General features: G+C 43.1%; 1 protein-coding gene across 1 annotated transcript; it reads right to left on the reverse strand.

Moving 5' to 3' along the window:
* Window positions 1-4718: 4718 nt before the first annotated feature.
* LOC100679370 (ataxin-2 homolog) lies at window positions 4719-10173 on the reverse strand. Its single transcript, XM_008203802.3, has 6 exons — window positions 9503-10173; window positions 8048-8729; window positions 7314-7586; window positions 6489-6838; window positions 6245-6402; window positions 4719-5969 (listed from the first exon to the last, which is right to left on the reverse strand). Exons 1-6 carry the CDS (start codon window positions 9629-9631, stop codon window positions 5663-5665), a joined length of 1899 nt encoding a protein of 632 aa, XP_008202024.1. The 5' UTR covers window positions 9632-10173; the 3' UTR covers window positions 4719-5662.
* Window positions 10174-12880: the final 2707 nt, after the last annotated feature.

Genomic DNA, 12880 nt, shown 5'->3' on the forward strand with positions numbered 1-12880 from the left:
ATACGTTCTTTCTATTCTCTAAAAAATCGTCTCCTAGCTGCGCAAGCCGACAATTTCAGCGTCGTTCGATAGCTGCGCGTCAAATAATTCCTCCCTTACAGGGGACGTAACGACGTTACTGCAACAGCCGATAAAGGACACACCAACGGTATAATGCCCCGTCTCGCCGAGGCAAGAAGACCGACGACACACAGGGCCGAGACAATTTATACGGCCGATAAATTCCATTTCGCTTTCATTACTGGCCTTGTCCGGATTTTCGTGCGGAAGGAAAAAAGCTCGAGCGGACGAAGAAAAGATTTACAGCGAGAGCTTTCGCAGCCGTACACACGCACACATAGCCCTGACTGTATATCGGTGGTATAGTTCGATTCGCGATGTAATCAAGGGGGATTAAATCGCGAGGAACACGTGCTGCGGATTTGTATCGGGGGTAATTCCGTTCGAGCTTTAACGAACTTATGATGAATCGCGAGACTGCTTCTGCGGTTCCTACGCCTGGAATCGACGGCAGTTTTTCTTTTCTTTTCTCCTCGCGATCGTGTAATTGGTTCGTTTCGGCCGATCAAAAACGTGTTTATAATTCGATTATGGAACTTTTTTTGTTGATTCCAGAGTTCCCGTTTATCAAGCCGAGCTTTAATAAATATGTTAATACAATTTGCGAAACTGTAAGTCAATATCCTTGTATAATACCCATCAGAGCGAATGCGATACCTCGCAATTAATTCGAAATCCTCGTCGGAATAGCCCTCCGACGGCCGATATTAATTTAACGAATGTGCGAGGTACGACGGTAATTCAAGAGAATTCTATACGCCATAATTAAAGCTCGTAAATCTTGGTGATTATACGCGCGGAGCTTGAGTCGCGCCAGACATAATAAGCGTTATGTACAGCTGGAGCGAGAAGGCCGAGAGTAAAAGTCAATCTGTATGTAAATATTGTGATTCATCGAACTATCTTTTCTCTCGCTTATTAGATTTCCTTATATTAATACCTTGCGGTACCTCAATTTATTAATCATGTTTATCGCGCAATACTTCATTTTAAAGGATATTTTAAATGTATAACGTTAAATCGATACGTCCAAAGAAAACTTCTCAAAACACGGAAGCCACAGAACATTCGATTCGAAACTTGCGTAAACAAAGATATATCTCATCCCCCTGATAAATAGGCAGATCGTAAGACTGGCGTCGACATTCATTTTACGAATACTCCGTCATTTCTCATTCCCACACTAGGCTGCTTCACGCGCGCGCACTTCGCTTTTTTCCATCTCTCCGAATATTCTCATTTTTTGCTCTCTCCGAATCTCGTATTCGCCGCTCGTCCGCGCATATTTAAATCCGTAAATTGGCTCGCGCGGTTTCTTCCGTGCTCGCTCGATCTCCCACTGTGTGTCTACGGATTTATTAAATTTTCATCGCAGAAGCCAAGAGCCGCGCAAAGGTAATGGAAAGGCAGATTAGAGGCAGGAGGATTTTCTTTTGTTTGAAGGAACATCGCGAGGGATATTGAGATCTTGAACCGCGTATACATGCTAAGAAGTTCGAGGAGGAGAGCAAGCGGCTTTTGCCGGCTTCGTTATTAAGCTTTTGTTTATGCAATGCGTAGGCCTGAGGGGAACGATTCTCGGAACTTTTTGATGTATGCGATGCAATAATGGAATTTTGGATTTCGCGCTAATATTGATTTAAATCCGAAGAAAAGTTTGCCCATCGATCAACAAAAATTCGTAGCCGGAGAATGAGTTCACTCTTATATAAATACGCGCGCTTGCGATCGAGCAAAGGCACGCAGCAAACGGAAAAACGCAACTATCGACTTGCGCATATGTTCGCTTGCGAAAGGATATCGCACTCGCGCGCTCGTTGACCTTACGGTGTAAGCGTAGGCCTATCTTTGCCGCATTTCTCTCCCTTGGACGTGTCGACAGCCAGCTGAACCAACAAGATCATCGCTGAAACGCGCTATAGCGTTTTTGTCTGATTGGCTTGATGCTTATTTGGTTGATACTTCTTCGTGTTTTGACGCTTGCAATGACTTATTTAATACTATCAGATTTTGATGTTTGAAATCGGTTGCTATATATTGCTATAAATTTTGTCAGCGTAAACAAGTTTTATTATTTTTTCGTTATATAGAACCATATCTATATACATGCACAAATGTGATTAACAAGCGAAAAGATTTATTTCTTTCAAACTTTGACGTATTAAGTCATTATTATACAATTTACAATAACTTTTATAAATATTTTCACATAGCATCGCGTCGTCGGTGTTATTATACGATATTTAATAAATAACAAACTACAATATATTATCCATAAAACATTATTAAATGTTGATGCTTATCTGCATGCACTGAAAAATTGTCAAAATTTGATTCACATCGCAAATAATTAATTAACGTCTATAAATATTCACGCTCGCAAAAGTCGCATCTTGTCTGCCCGCTAAAATTTTCAATTTGCATATCCCTTGTACTCTAGAACAATGATCAGTACAATCAATGAAACAAACGCGATTAGAGAGAAGAATATAGCCTCGCCCTCGAAAAGTCGGCATTGTGCGCATCGTTGAAAAGCCGGCCGCGCGGCGCGAGCAAAATGCGATTTGCCGTCAACTCCACGAGAGCCGCGCTCTCGGGATTATACATTTTATTCTCTTCCTCCTTCTCTCCACCCTCTTTTTGTGTAGAAAACGCGGCCCTTTGTTTCCTCGCGCCCGACTAAACTCCGTTCAATTTTAACGCATTCTTCCGGCCGCTATCGCGAGCTTAATGAGGTGTCAGGTGCCTCGATATAATACGACCGAGAGAAAAAAAGCTTACAGCCGGGGGTTGGAAAATTCAAGCGACGTGCATTCCTCAAGAGCTTTGTCGGAGGCTAATGGATTGCGAACCGACGCCTATACGTATACATAGCATTTTTTTACTCCGAAATGGAGGGTTGGGTGTGTCTTTGTTGAGGATGACTTATCGCGAGGATTTTTCCTTCGAGAAATCGGGGCGATTAATTTTTAGGCTGATGCTTCTTTACACGGCGGATAAACCTTTTGGAGCTTGTACTAGGAACACGTTGTATTGTATAATTATATGAACATAAATTCAACGCTTGCCAGCGCCGCGAAAGACGACGACATGCATACAGCTGGCTTTTTTCGAGAGGATATAGCGAGCCATTCAGGCGTATACAATGGAACCCCGGCGAGACTTACCTGGCAATATGCTGATTCGTCGACTGCAGCAGGATCGTCGTGTACTTTGTGATAAGCATTTTTTACTGTCTTGCGGTATAGTAAAACTTGGCACTGCGTTTTGGCTTATTAAAATTTCGAGTTTAACAGGTTTACTGTTTTAAAAATACTAATTTTTTTCTAACGAAAACGTATAACTCTAATCTCAGCTTTAAAAAGCTTCGACTCGCTCGTTCATACAGTGAAAGGATTGCGAAGAAAGGCAACGTCGCCGCAGCCCAAACTTCCTTCCTTTCATCCGCTCTCAGCGTCAAAACAAAGCTTTAAAACAATTTTAGCTTATAATTTTGCACTTCACATCCATCAAACTTTCTCCTCTCCAAAAAAAAAAATTCACCGTCTCGAATCCGCAAAATTTTTCTCCGAAACAATATTTATTCATTTTAAAATCACTCCAACGCTCTCCGACGCGAACAAACACTACACTGACTCCTTCGCTTCCCCCGTCGTCGACAAAAAGTCAACAAAACGACGTGTACAAGCATCGATACACGCACTGCACAAACGAGAAAAAAAGAGCGACACACGACGATCAAAATATCGGCTGCAGTAGTCGGCCTCCACTGCGCTGCACATTCACCCGGCGACTGGTCTCCGTTGCAGCACGAGCTGCACATACGTGTATACGTGATTCAGTAGCGTCGGCGTTATCGCGAAAGAGAGAAGGAGCGAAAAAGGGAGCGAGTCACGGTCGACGTCTCTTTCTTCGCGGATCTCAGACTCCTCCTTCCAGAGGAAGAAAATAAGCGAAAAGAGTAGAGTAGAAGCGCAGCAGCGGACGCGAAGCGAGAGCTTTATTTTGGGAGACGTGCCGCTTTTGAGACGCGAAAAAATGCAGCGCAAGAGAGAGAGAGAGAGTTAACAAGGGGAGGTTAATTCGGTGTTAAGAGATTTGTCGGCGGCGAGCTGACCTTAGAACTGAAAAGTCCACTGGGATTTCGGCTTTAATGGCTGGGTTTGAGCGTATCTTACGAGCGTAGTTTTCGATGGTTTCTTTGTTTATTTTATTTTTTTTTTTATAATACCGACAGGGAACAGCAAAACCGTGACCTTCGGCTGACAGAAATAGCGAAAAAAAAATAAAGCGTAAAAACGAGGCGGCTTATCCGCATTAATGTCCGTTGACACGGAACGCGATGCCTTTATCCTCTCGTCGAACGAGTCGCATCGTGATGTGCATCGTAGGATATTTTCTCTCTTGTACCTTCGTGTATTTTCGATCGATTTTACGGCCGATAACCGGAGAACGCAATTCCCGAGATTCTGGTCAATTGCGACTGGATGCTACAACAGTGTCTTCGTGGTTTTGAGGGAAATGGTGATCGAATGGTGAGTTGGATCTGGGGATATGTACTGTGAAAATGACAGGAGGGATTTCGATTTGGGCTGCGGTTATTTCGGAATTTTCACATTCCTTCAGATTCCTTAAGAAAAAAATTACAGATACGTTAATTTATTTATTTATTTATTCATCATCATATATTTAATTTGGACTTTGCATTGTAAATATAAATATTCTAAATTTATTTTTAATAATTAACTGTACAGCATACTTAATAGTAATTGCCCTTTTCCTTAGAGTAAAAATAACGGCAGTATATGTTTATGGAATTATTTTGTGTTATTCGGAAGATTATATATCGCTATAGTATTGACGTAGATATAGCAGTCAAACGTAAGAATGTATCAGAAGATATATTTGTACTCTAAGAAATAAGAGGTAATAAAGTAAAGAATAATTTCAACTGTTTACGAAGAATGGTTGAAATATTCTTGAAACATGGTACTACACGTTTGGACGTAGTAAAAGAAGCAATAAGTATTTAATTTCTGATGAGATTATCTTTAGAGAAAACGACGAAATCCAAGTATAAATGCTGTTATGGTATAGTATGGAAAGTTGCCAGCTGAGTTGAAGCCAACTGTGGGATTAGTACAATAGCTTTTTCCTAATTATCTTATAAAATATATTCACCAATTGGTGCAGAAAGTTTTAATTAGAAGCTTCTTTTACAATGTACAAGTCTTTGACGTTTCGAGAATACTTTGCGTATACCAAGAGTGCTCCAATTTACATACGAAAATGACTTTGGTATGAATGACCGACTTGACAGATTGCTGGGCAAAGCGAGAGAAGAAACTATTCGTATAAACTTATTAGCATATACAAAAAATGTGGAGTGTATGAATGATTTGTAATTTCATGATTGGTAAAATTACTTGAAACGAAGAATTCAATCGTTGTTTCGAGTAAATTTATTTGGTCAAGCCAAAGCAGCTATTGCAGACTATTGTAAGTCATAAATCTGGTCAACAAACATAAACATCTCTCAACTTCTGCAAGCTGGTCACACACAACCCCTAACGCTCCTTCTTCCCGTCATTCATCACTATTATCAAGGCTGAAATCTCGGAATCCACGAATGAACTCTCCTGTGTCTTCCGAAAGCGCACCTTGGTGCAGCCAAAGCTAACAACGCCAGGGCAGCGCCCAGGACCGAAACTCCGCAGAGGGCGCCAGCTGTCACGTCGTGTAGAGGTGTTCCGGGTCTCGGTGATTTCGCTGCGAGAAGGAGTAAACCTGCACAGCTCAGGGCTGACAGACCCGCGAGCCCTAATCCTGTCCAGGTGCGACGCATGCTTCGACAAGCACCTGCTAGGGCACAGCATGCCCCGCAGCCTATCGCGCTATCGAAGTAGTATCTGAAAGAAAAAAGTCGAGTTAGTCAATTGAACTTTTTTATTTATATTTTTTACTTAACCTATTTTTTTGAAGTTAGCAATTTACGTGCGAAAAATAATCATATTGTCAGAATACAAGTGAAACGAAATGCTCAAGGAGTGCTGTAGCGCTCCGATGACAAGTATAAGTATAACTGTCCCACCAGGAGCATCACAACTTAATTATATTTTCAGGTAGGATTTGTAAAATAAAAATCGAAACCTAATATTTCGAAACAAGAATTGCGAATATTTACCTTCTTCCTTGTGTGTACGACAGGTAAATAGCCAGTCCGCAGGTGAGAATTCCAACTAAAGCCAGTATCAGTGGTGCGTTCTTCCGCTCGCCTTTCTCAGTTCCGCTGACTAACGTCGTGTTCGCTGCCTCGCTCATCGATGGTGAAAGTGGTGGTACCTAAAATAACAGCAATTTAAATTAATGCTCAAATTCTATCTATTCAAAATTACCAATCATAAAGTACGCATGAAAAAAATACTCACCACCGCAGTGCGCGCGATGAAAGCGCTCTCCACACTCGGATAAAATCCTCCGTTCGCTTGGGCGGCCTTCTTCTGATGGTCGACGTAAACCTCGTCGTTGGCCACCTCCATGTGATACCGATGTCCAGGTGTCCTGCCGTAGGCAGCGGCCTGACTGTCCTCGATGTGTCGTCGCACCATAGGTCCGGGCGTCGACTCATTGAGCGGCAGACATCTGCGTGCCGACGGTGGCTCCTTGTTCGGGGTCGAGGTCGTCGGGCCCTTGCCACCGCCGCGAGGCGACAAGGCTCGACTCTGCGGCGTGCTGTGCTGAGCCGGCTGCTGCATCGGAGAGTTCATCGCTCGCTGACCTGAGGAGAAGGAGGAGAGAGTTGCGCTGGTCAGTACTGTGTGCATGCGTGTATGTATATGTATGCTGCCGATGCGCATTGTTTTGAACGCGAGTTATTTCTACGAGCGCTTGTAATATGCGTTATACGTTGTTTGCGCAGACTATTCCCGATTATTTATGCTATTGATTCGTTATTGATGAAAATTGGCAGATGAATTATTCGCGATTGAATTTATGCTTTTGATGCGTCGCCGCGCTTACTGCAATCATAAAAATTGGCTTCTCGGTACGAGGCAAATCTCAATTATGATTGAATAAGAACCACATTAGCGATGATTGAGCGTAATCAAAATGACGCCGAAAAAATTGCACGGTTGAATGCACTTCGAAAAGTCAGTTCTCAGAGAAATAAGCTTGTGAAAATCCCAAGAATTTCGATGCTTATTTTTTTCATGCTCCATAAAATGTATAATAAGTACTATCATTATCCTTACCAACTCCGGACGAAGGCGAGCAGCCAGGCGTGTAAGCGTTCCTCTGCGAAGGCGCAACGCTGTGCATCATAGACTGCTGGTTCTGTGGACTTTTGACCGGAGAAAGTAGATCACCTTGAGACCTGGACCTTGGCTTCCTGGGAGTCGTGAGGATCTCGTGAAGCTTTTGTGTCGCTAGATTGTTCACCCTCGGTGAGCCGACTTCCAGAGTCTGGTTCCGCTCCGGGAGACTCGGCGGATCTTCGTCCTGCATCGGTACACTTGTGTAGCGGCCTGTGAAGGAGAATTATCTGCGTCATATTATGCACGTGTATACGTATTCATTTTTGCAGGCAGGAATCGCAAGGATAGAGAGAAAGGTTGCTTGGGGTGCGCCGGTTGAACGACTGCCGGTTTTGGATGGCGAAGGTTAACGGAAATTCCTCGACAAAGATACGACGAGGGGTTTATTTGGGATTCTTTTGATTGTAAAGCCTGATATTTACAGGCTGCGTTTATTGTTGTTATTATTCGCGACGTTCATTACAGGCCTCTGAATATTTATAATTTACGATCGGATTTAGAGTCGTAAATTATATGTGAAATTACAAGTAATTATTTTTGTATACGAAGGAGTAAAGCTTGATTTACATTTTGATCTTTTTAAATAATTATTTGCAACATCGTATTCAAGCTAAGATCCGCGTGATTATAAGCTAAAATATATGAAACATTTTTTTTTTTAATCAACCCACCTCTAGGTGTCTGAATCTGCCTTCTCGACGTATTATACATCCCCTTGTCCTCTTCGTTCCACCTGGCCTCCTGCGCTTCAATGCTGTCAGGCCCAAGGCTCTGATAATGCGCATCCGGGTTCCTGTACGACCTGACCGAGGCCCTAACTGAATTCTGTCTACTGAGCACCTGGCGCTGCTGTTGCTGGGGTGTCATCTGTTGTTGCTGCGGTTGCTGGACTATCATCTGTTGCTGTTGCTGCTGAGGTGAGAGCGCTGCCCTCTGCTGAACCTCCTGCTGCTGAATGTACTCGTATCTGGACGTGTTGGCCGAGACGGTGGGCATCTGTTGTTGGGGGTGTCCTGGCACAGGCTGGACCTGGACCTGAACCTGGACACTCGCGTCGTCCTGGATGTACTCGTAGCGGTTGTTCCGGTAGGCGTATGGGTTTGGACGGCCCATAGGTAGGCTGCCATAACGTTTATGGGCATTGGCGGGTGGTGGGGGTGAGGGTGCCTCGACCCGGTCGTCGATGTAGCAGTATCGGTCGGCTGTTGTGTGATTCAGGTTGGCGACGCTACGGTGCAGCGGTGGTGGTCGATTGGGTACGGCAACTTCTGGGCTGCTGTTGAAGGCTGGATTGACCTGGCCATACTGTGGCTGGGGTTGATGAACTGCAGGTGGCGGTGGCAGATCGTCGACCTGAATTAAAATAGACAGTGCTGTGATTAGCAATTTCGCAATGAAAATTACGTTGCTTTCAAATGATCCAAATTTGACTATCGATTACAAATTATTCGCTTCGAATTTTGATAAAAGTAATACTAAACATTGTTAAATTAAAAAAAAATTAAAAATAATTGAAAGGATGTCGAACAGTAAAGAAATTGCAGAGGCAGCTGCGTCAACACAAAAGATAACGATTCGAATTTGACGCATGCGCGCGGTCTACAAATTTGAAAGCACCGCGGCGCCACCTCGCGGTCGATACCCTGTGAATCCCCATTTCGGTTATTCTCTCAAAAAAACAAAGAAAACAAAAGCCACTGCTTCGAATCCAACGATACGCTTGAACTGGAGTGAATTAATAAGCAGTACTATTGATGGAAAATAGAGGCGCGAGCAGTGGTCCATACGAAAAGTTTGCCGTTCTGCTTGCGGTGAAGGGAACGAAGAAAGAGACCATCATCCCCGAACGCTAACCGCTGGCACGTATTCTACTCCCCACAAGCGATCGCTTCTAACGTCAAAATACGACGACGCTGCGACAACACGCTACAAATCATTCCGCACATGCGGAATCCATATTCTCTTTTATATTATCAGAAACGATTTCTATTTTGATAAAAAAAATGTCAGCCATTCACAAGTAGAAAATTAAAGGTCCTCGTCCGCTTCCTTTTCCCCCAAAAAGGATCACACGCTCTTGCGCAACGGAAAGCGGCTCATCCCTCGGAGCATTGAATTTTTCTTACCTGAAATTGCGGGGGCGGTGGCAAGTCGCTTCCAACGCTCTGGGCATCGTCAGGAATGTACTCGGACTGGATGCAAAACGACGGGTTGGTGTAGCAGTGTACCTGCGTCAGATCCGGTCGCTTCTCCATCTCTTCTCTTTGGTATCTTCGAAACGCACAATTTACAACTAATCAATTTTTCCAAAACGAGTCTTTTCGAGAAAAAAAAAATTTCTTTTTTTCTTCTTCAAAAACGTCTCCTCATATCACTGTATGACGATGTTTGGCGGCTCGTTCTCACTTTCGCACGAGAATAATCACGACACTGCTCACGTAGGTCGTCTGCCAGGAGTGCTCGAGGGAGTAACTGACGGTTCGGTTGTCGTGGTCCGGTATCACTGCCGCCGGCAAGTTGCAACTGGTCTCCTTGACACTCGAGGCTTCGTACTTTTTGCACATTATTGAATCACATGAGATTTTCACACTTTTCCAGAAGAATCGATCACCGAACGAAGCGATTTATCACTGGCATTTGCAAAATTGATAAAGCGGATAAAAAAATGAAAAAATTACACACAGAGTATAGGTGTTGCGGCAGAGTAGGTTGGCGAAGGGAACGATCCGCGCCGGCGGTTTTCTCGTTACTGACCCAGCGGCGGCGTATACAGCCGTGGCGTCGTGTCCCGGCAGATGTGCTTCGCCGCCGCACGAGGGGACTATAGGGGAGAGCGGTTAAAAGCCCGCCTGGCCCGTCTTTCTCGCTGTCTCTCTCTCTCTCTGTCTCTCTCTCTCTGTCTCTCTCTCTCTCTCTCTCTCTCTGTCTCTCTCTCTCTCTCTCTCTCTCTCTCTCTCTCTCTCTCTCTCTCTCTCTCTCTCTCTCTCTCTCTCTGGCCTGTGCAGCGGGTATACCTATATAGGCGCACAGCACAGGATGCAACGGCGCGCACGACAGTTGCATGAAAAGAGTAGGGAGAGTGAACGTACTGTGTGCAGTACATATAGGAATGAACGTAAGTGCATAGCGTGTATGTAACGAGAGAGGGGAGAAGGAACGAGAGCTTTTGTTTTTGTTGATTGGAGATTTAGCTATGAGGCTGCGGTTTGTGGCGTTTCAGAGCGAGTTTTTCGTTTTTATTTATTTTTTTTTTGTTTATTTAAATATTTTTGTAGTGAAGTTAATACACTGAACTGCTGATATCGTATACATTATTAATATAAAGGATATAAACTATAAATATTAATATTTACTAGAAAATTAAATACCAGTCTTAATTTTAAAGATATAGTAGCTTGAAAAAGGCGGGAAAAGTGCCTTTGCCTTTTAAACTAGTAAAACTGCTACCGTTGGTCGAGAATCAAAAATTTTGATTTAGTTAAAGCATAGGCGATAGTGATAGTTTTATGCAAAAATTTAAAGATTTTATACTATTATAGCGAGGAATAACTTTTACCGAAGAGTGAAAATTAAACATTTGCTCATCTCAATTTACGTTAATTATAAAACTGATCATCAAATTAAGACATTTTATCCGCGCCATCAAGCGATAAGCCTATATCAACGCTTAAAATTTATCACAGTCCTCCTAACACTTTCATCTACAATAATTTCTCCTCCAGCCAAAAAATTATTGACCCACATTCATCCCTAAGAAATCTACACTGTAATATAATACAATCGTACACTGTAATACATAGAGGTGCGGCATTCGAAAAAAAAACCAAACCTCTTCTGCAAAACTAAAACCCGACTATAAGTAGTCGATCAAGTTGCCGGTAGCAACAAAGTTAAGAAAAAGCCTTCCTCGCAGTTAAATACCGCGACGAGGAAGAATAAGAGGGGCAAGTTTCGGGGGGTTGCGACGAGCCGCTCCGCCCATGTGCGCCTGTATTTAACGGACTTCGCGCGGAGAGCCAAGGGGACTACTACTTAAATACACCGACGTTGCATTACAGCTGGTTTTTCAAAAGCGAGCGGCTCAGGATGTTGTTTGCGCGCTTCCGAGTGGATTTTGCGGCGACCACCCCGTGATGCTTTTGATATTTATGCGCTTATTATTCGTTCAAAAAGCTAGAGCTGTTGGTGTGTTTGAAAACTTTATGGGAGTGATCGAGATAAAAATTCCTCTTTTGAACGCTGCTTTATGTGACATAACGCTCAGTTTGGAAGAATGTGCGACGACGACATGTGTTTCACATCAACGCACGCCTCGCTCGAGCATCTTTACCACACTTGACTGGAAAGTAAAAAGGACCGACTGTTTGAAACGATGGGGTATAGGGTGATAAATACGAAATGTTATTTCGGCGTTGAAATTTTAAATATTTTCGAAAAATGAAAGCTCTTTTCGAATTTTTGTTCGATTCGTGGTACATACATGTTGATTATTTATAAATAATATTATTTCACTTTAACAACAAAATAAAAAGAACAATTCAAACGAGCGAGCGTGCGACATCAACAGAAAAATAAAAATAAAACACGCCAAGAAAGCTCTACTTCGTCAAAAGTCCAAAAATAAAGCACGCAAACATCGGCACCTACCGCAGGAGCATCTGCGTTTAAAAGGAAGCTCCGCATCATCACGGGGACTTTTCCAACGGCCCGTACTCGATTTTCTCTCTCTCTCTCTCTCTCTCTCTCTCTCTATATATATATATATATATATATATATATATATACGTATATCTCGCTGGGTTATACACTGCTGCTGCTGCTGCGGGGCAGCTGCGGCGGTCGACCGTTGGCGTATGTCCCCTTTCTCCGCGCTATAGCTATACTCATGCATAGGTATGTATATATAGGTGCACAGGCGCGTGTGTTAAGGTACGGACTTACGGAGAGACGAAGAAAGAAGAGGAGTATGAGCAGAAGGGACATCTGCCGCATATGTGCGCGCCGATGCACGCGTGGCCCGCGCGTGCGGTCTGTCTGTGTGCAAAGGTGTACTGCGCTGTATGCTGGTATGGGTGCATGCAAGGGACGTTTTGGCGATTATTGAATTGGGACTTTTTTTTGATTTGGGGATGATGATTAGATATGGGCTGATTGAAGGGAGAGCGAGATGGCGCGTGTGCCTTTATATTATGTTTTGAACTGCATAGGGGAGAGTGAGATCTATGGGTATACTGGAGTAAAATGGCTCGCTTTTTGCAAAAATTTGGAAAAGGGAAAAGTTGGCTTGATTGAGAAAACTTTGGGAGTAACGAAGCCTTGAATGTTTGAAAATTGATGTTGGTTCAAAGTAATATCTGCTTGAGGTAAATTTTTTATTAATTTAAAAAATTTTTTTTTTTATTTTATAATAAATGCAGAATCCTTATGCTTTCATTGTAACATTTTTATAATTACTACCTTTTATTCTGAATCTCTTTTAAAAAATTAGATAAAAGAGCACGGAC

Source organism: Nasonia vitripennis, chromosome 4 (assembly GCF_009193385.2).
Source record: "Nasonia vitripennis strain AsymCx chromosome 4, Nvit_psr_1.1, whole genome shotgun sequence".
Lineage (NCBI taxonomy): Eukaryota > Metazoa > Arthropoda > Insecta > Hymenoptera > Pteromalidae > Nasonia > Nasonia vitripennis.

Coding starts and splice junctions, on each gene's coding strand:
- LOC100679370 (XM_008203802.3), bottom strand. CDS start 9,631: ATGGAGAAGCGACCGGATCTGACGCAGGTACACTGCTACACCAACCCG. Junction 6,839..7,313: donor CTCGCCTTCGTCCGGAGTTG/GTAAGGATAATG, acceptor CCTTCTCCTCAG/GTCAGCGAGCGATGAACTCT. Junction 5,970..6,244: donor TCGTACACACAAGGAAGAAG/GTAAATATTCGC, acceptor TTTTTCTTTCAG/ATACTACTTCGATAGCGCGA.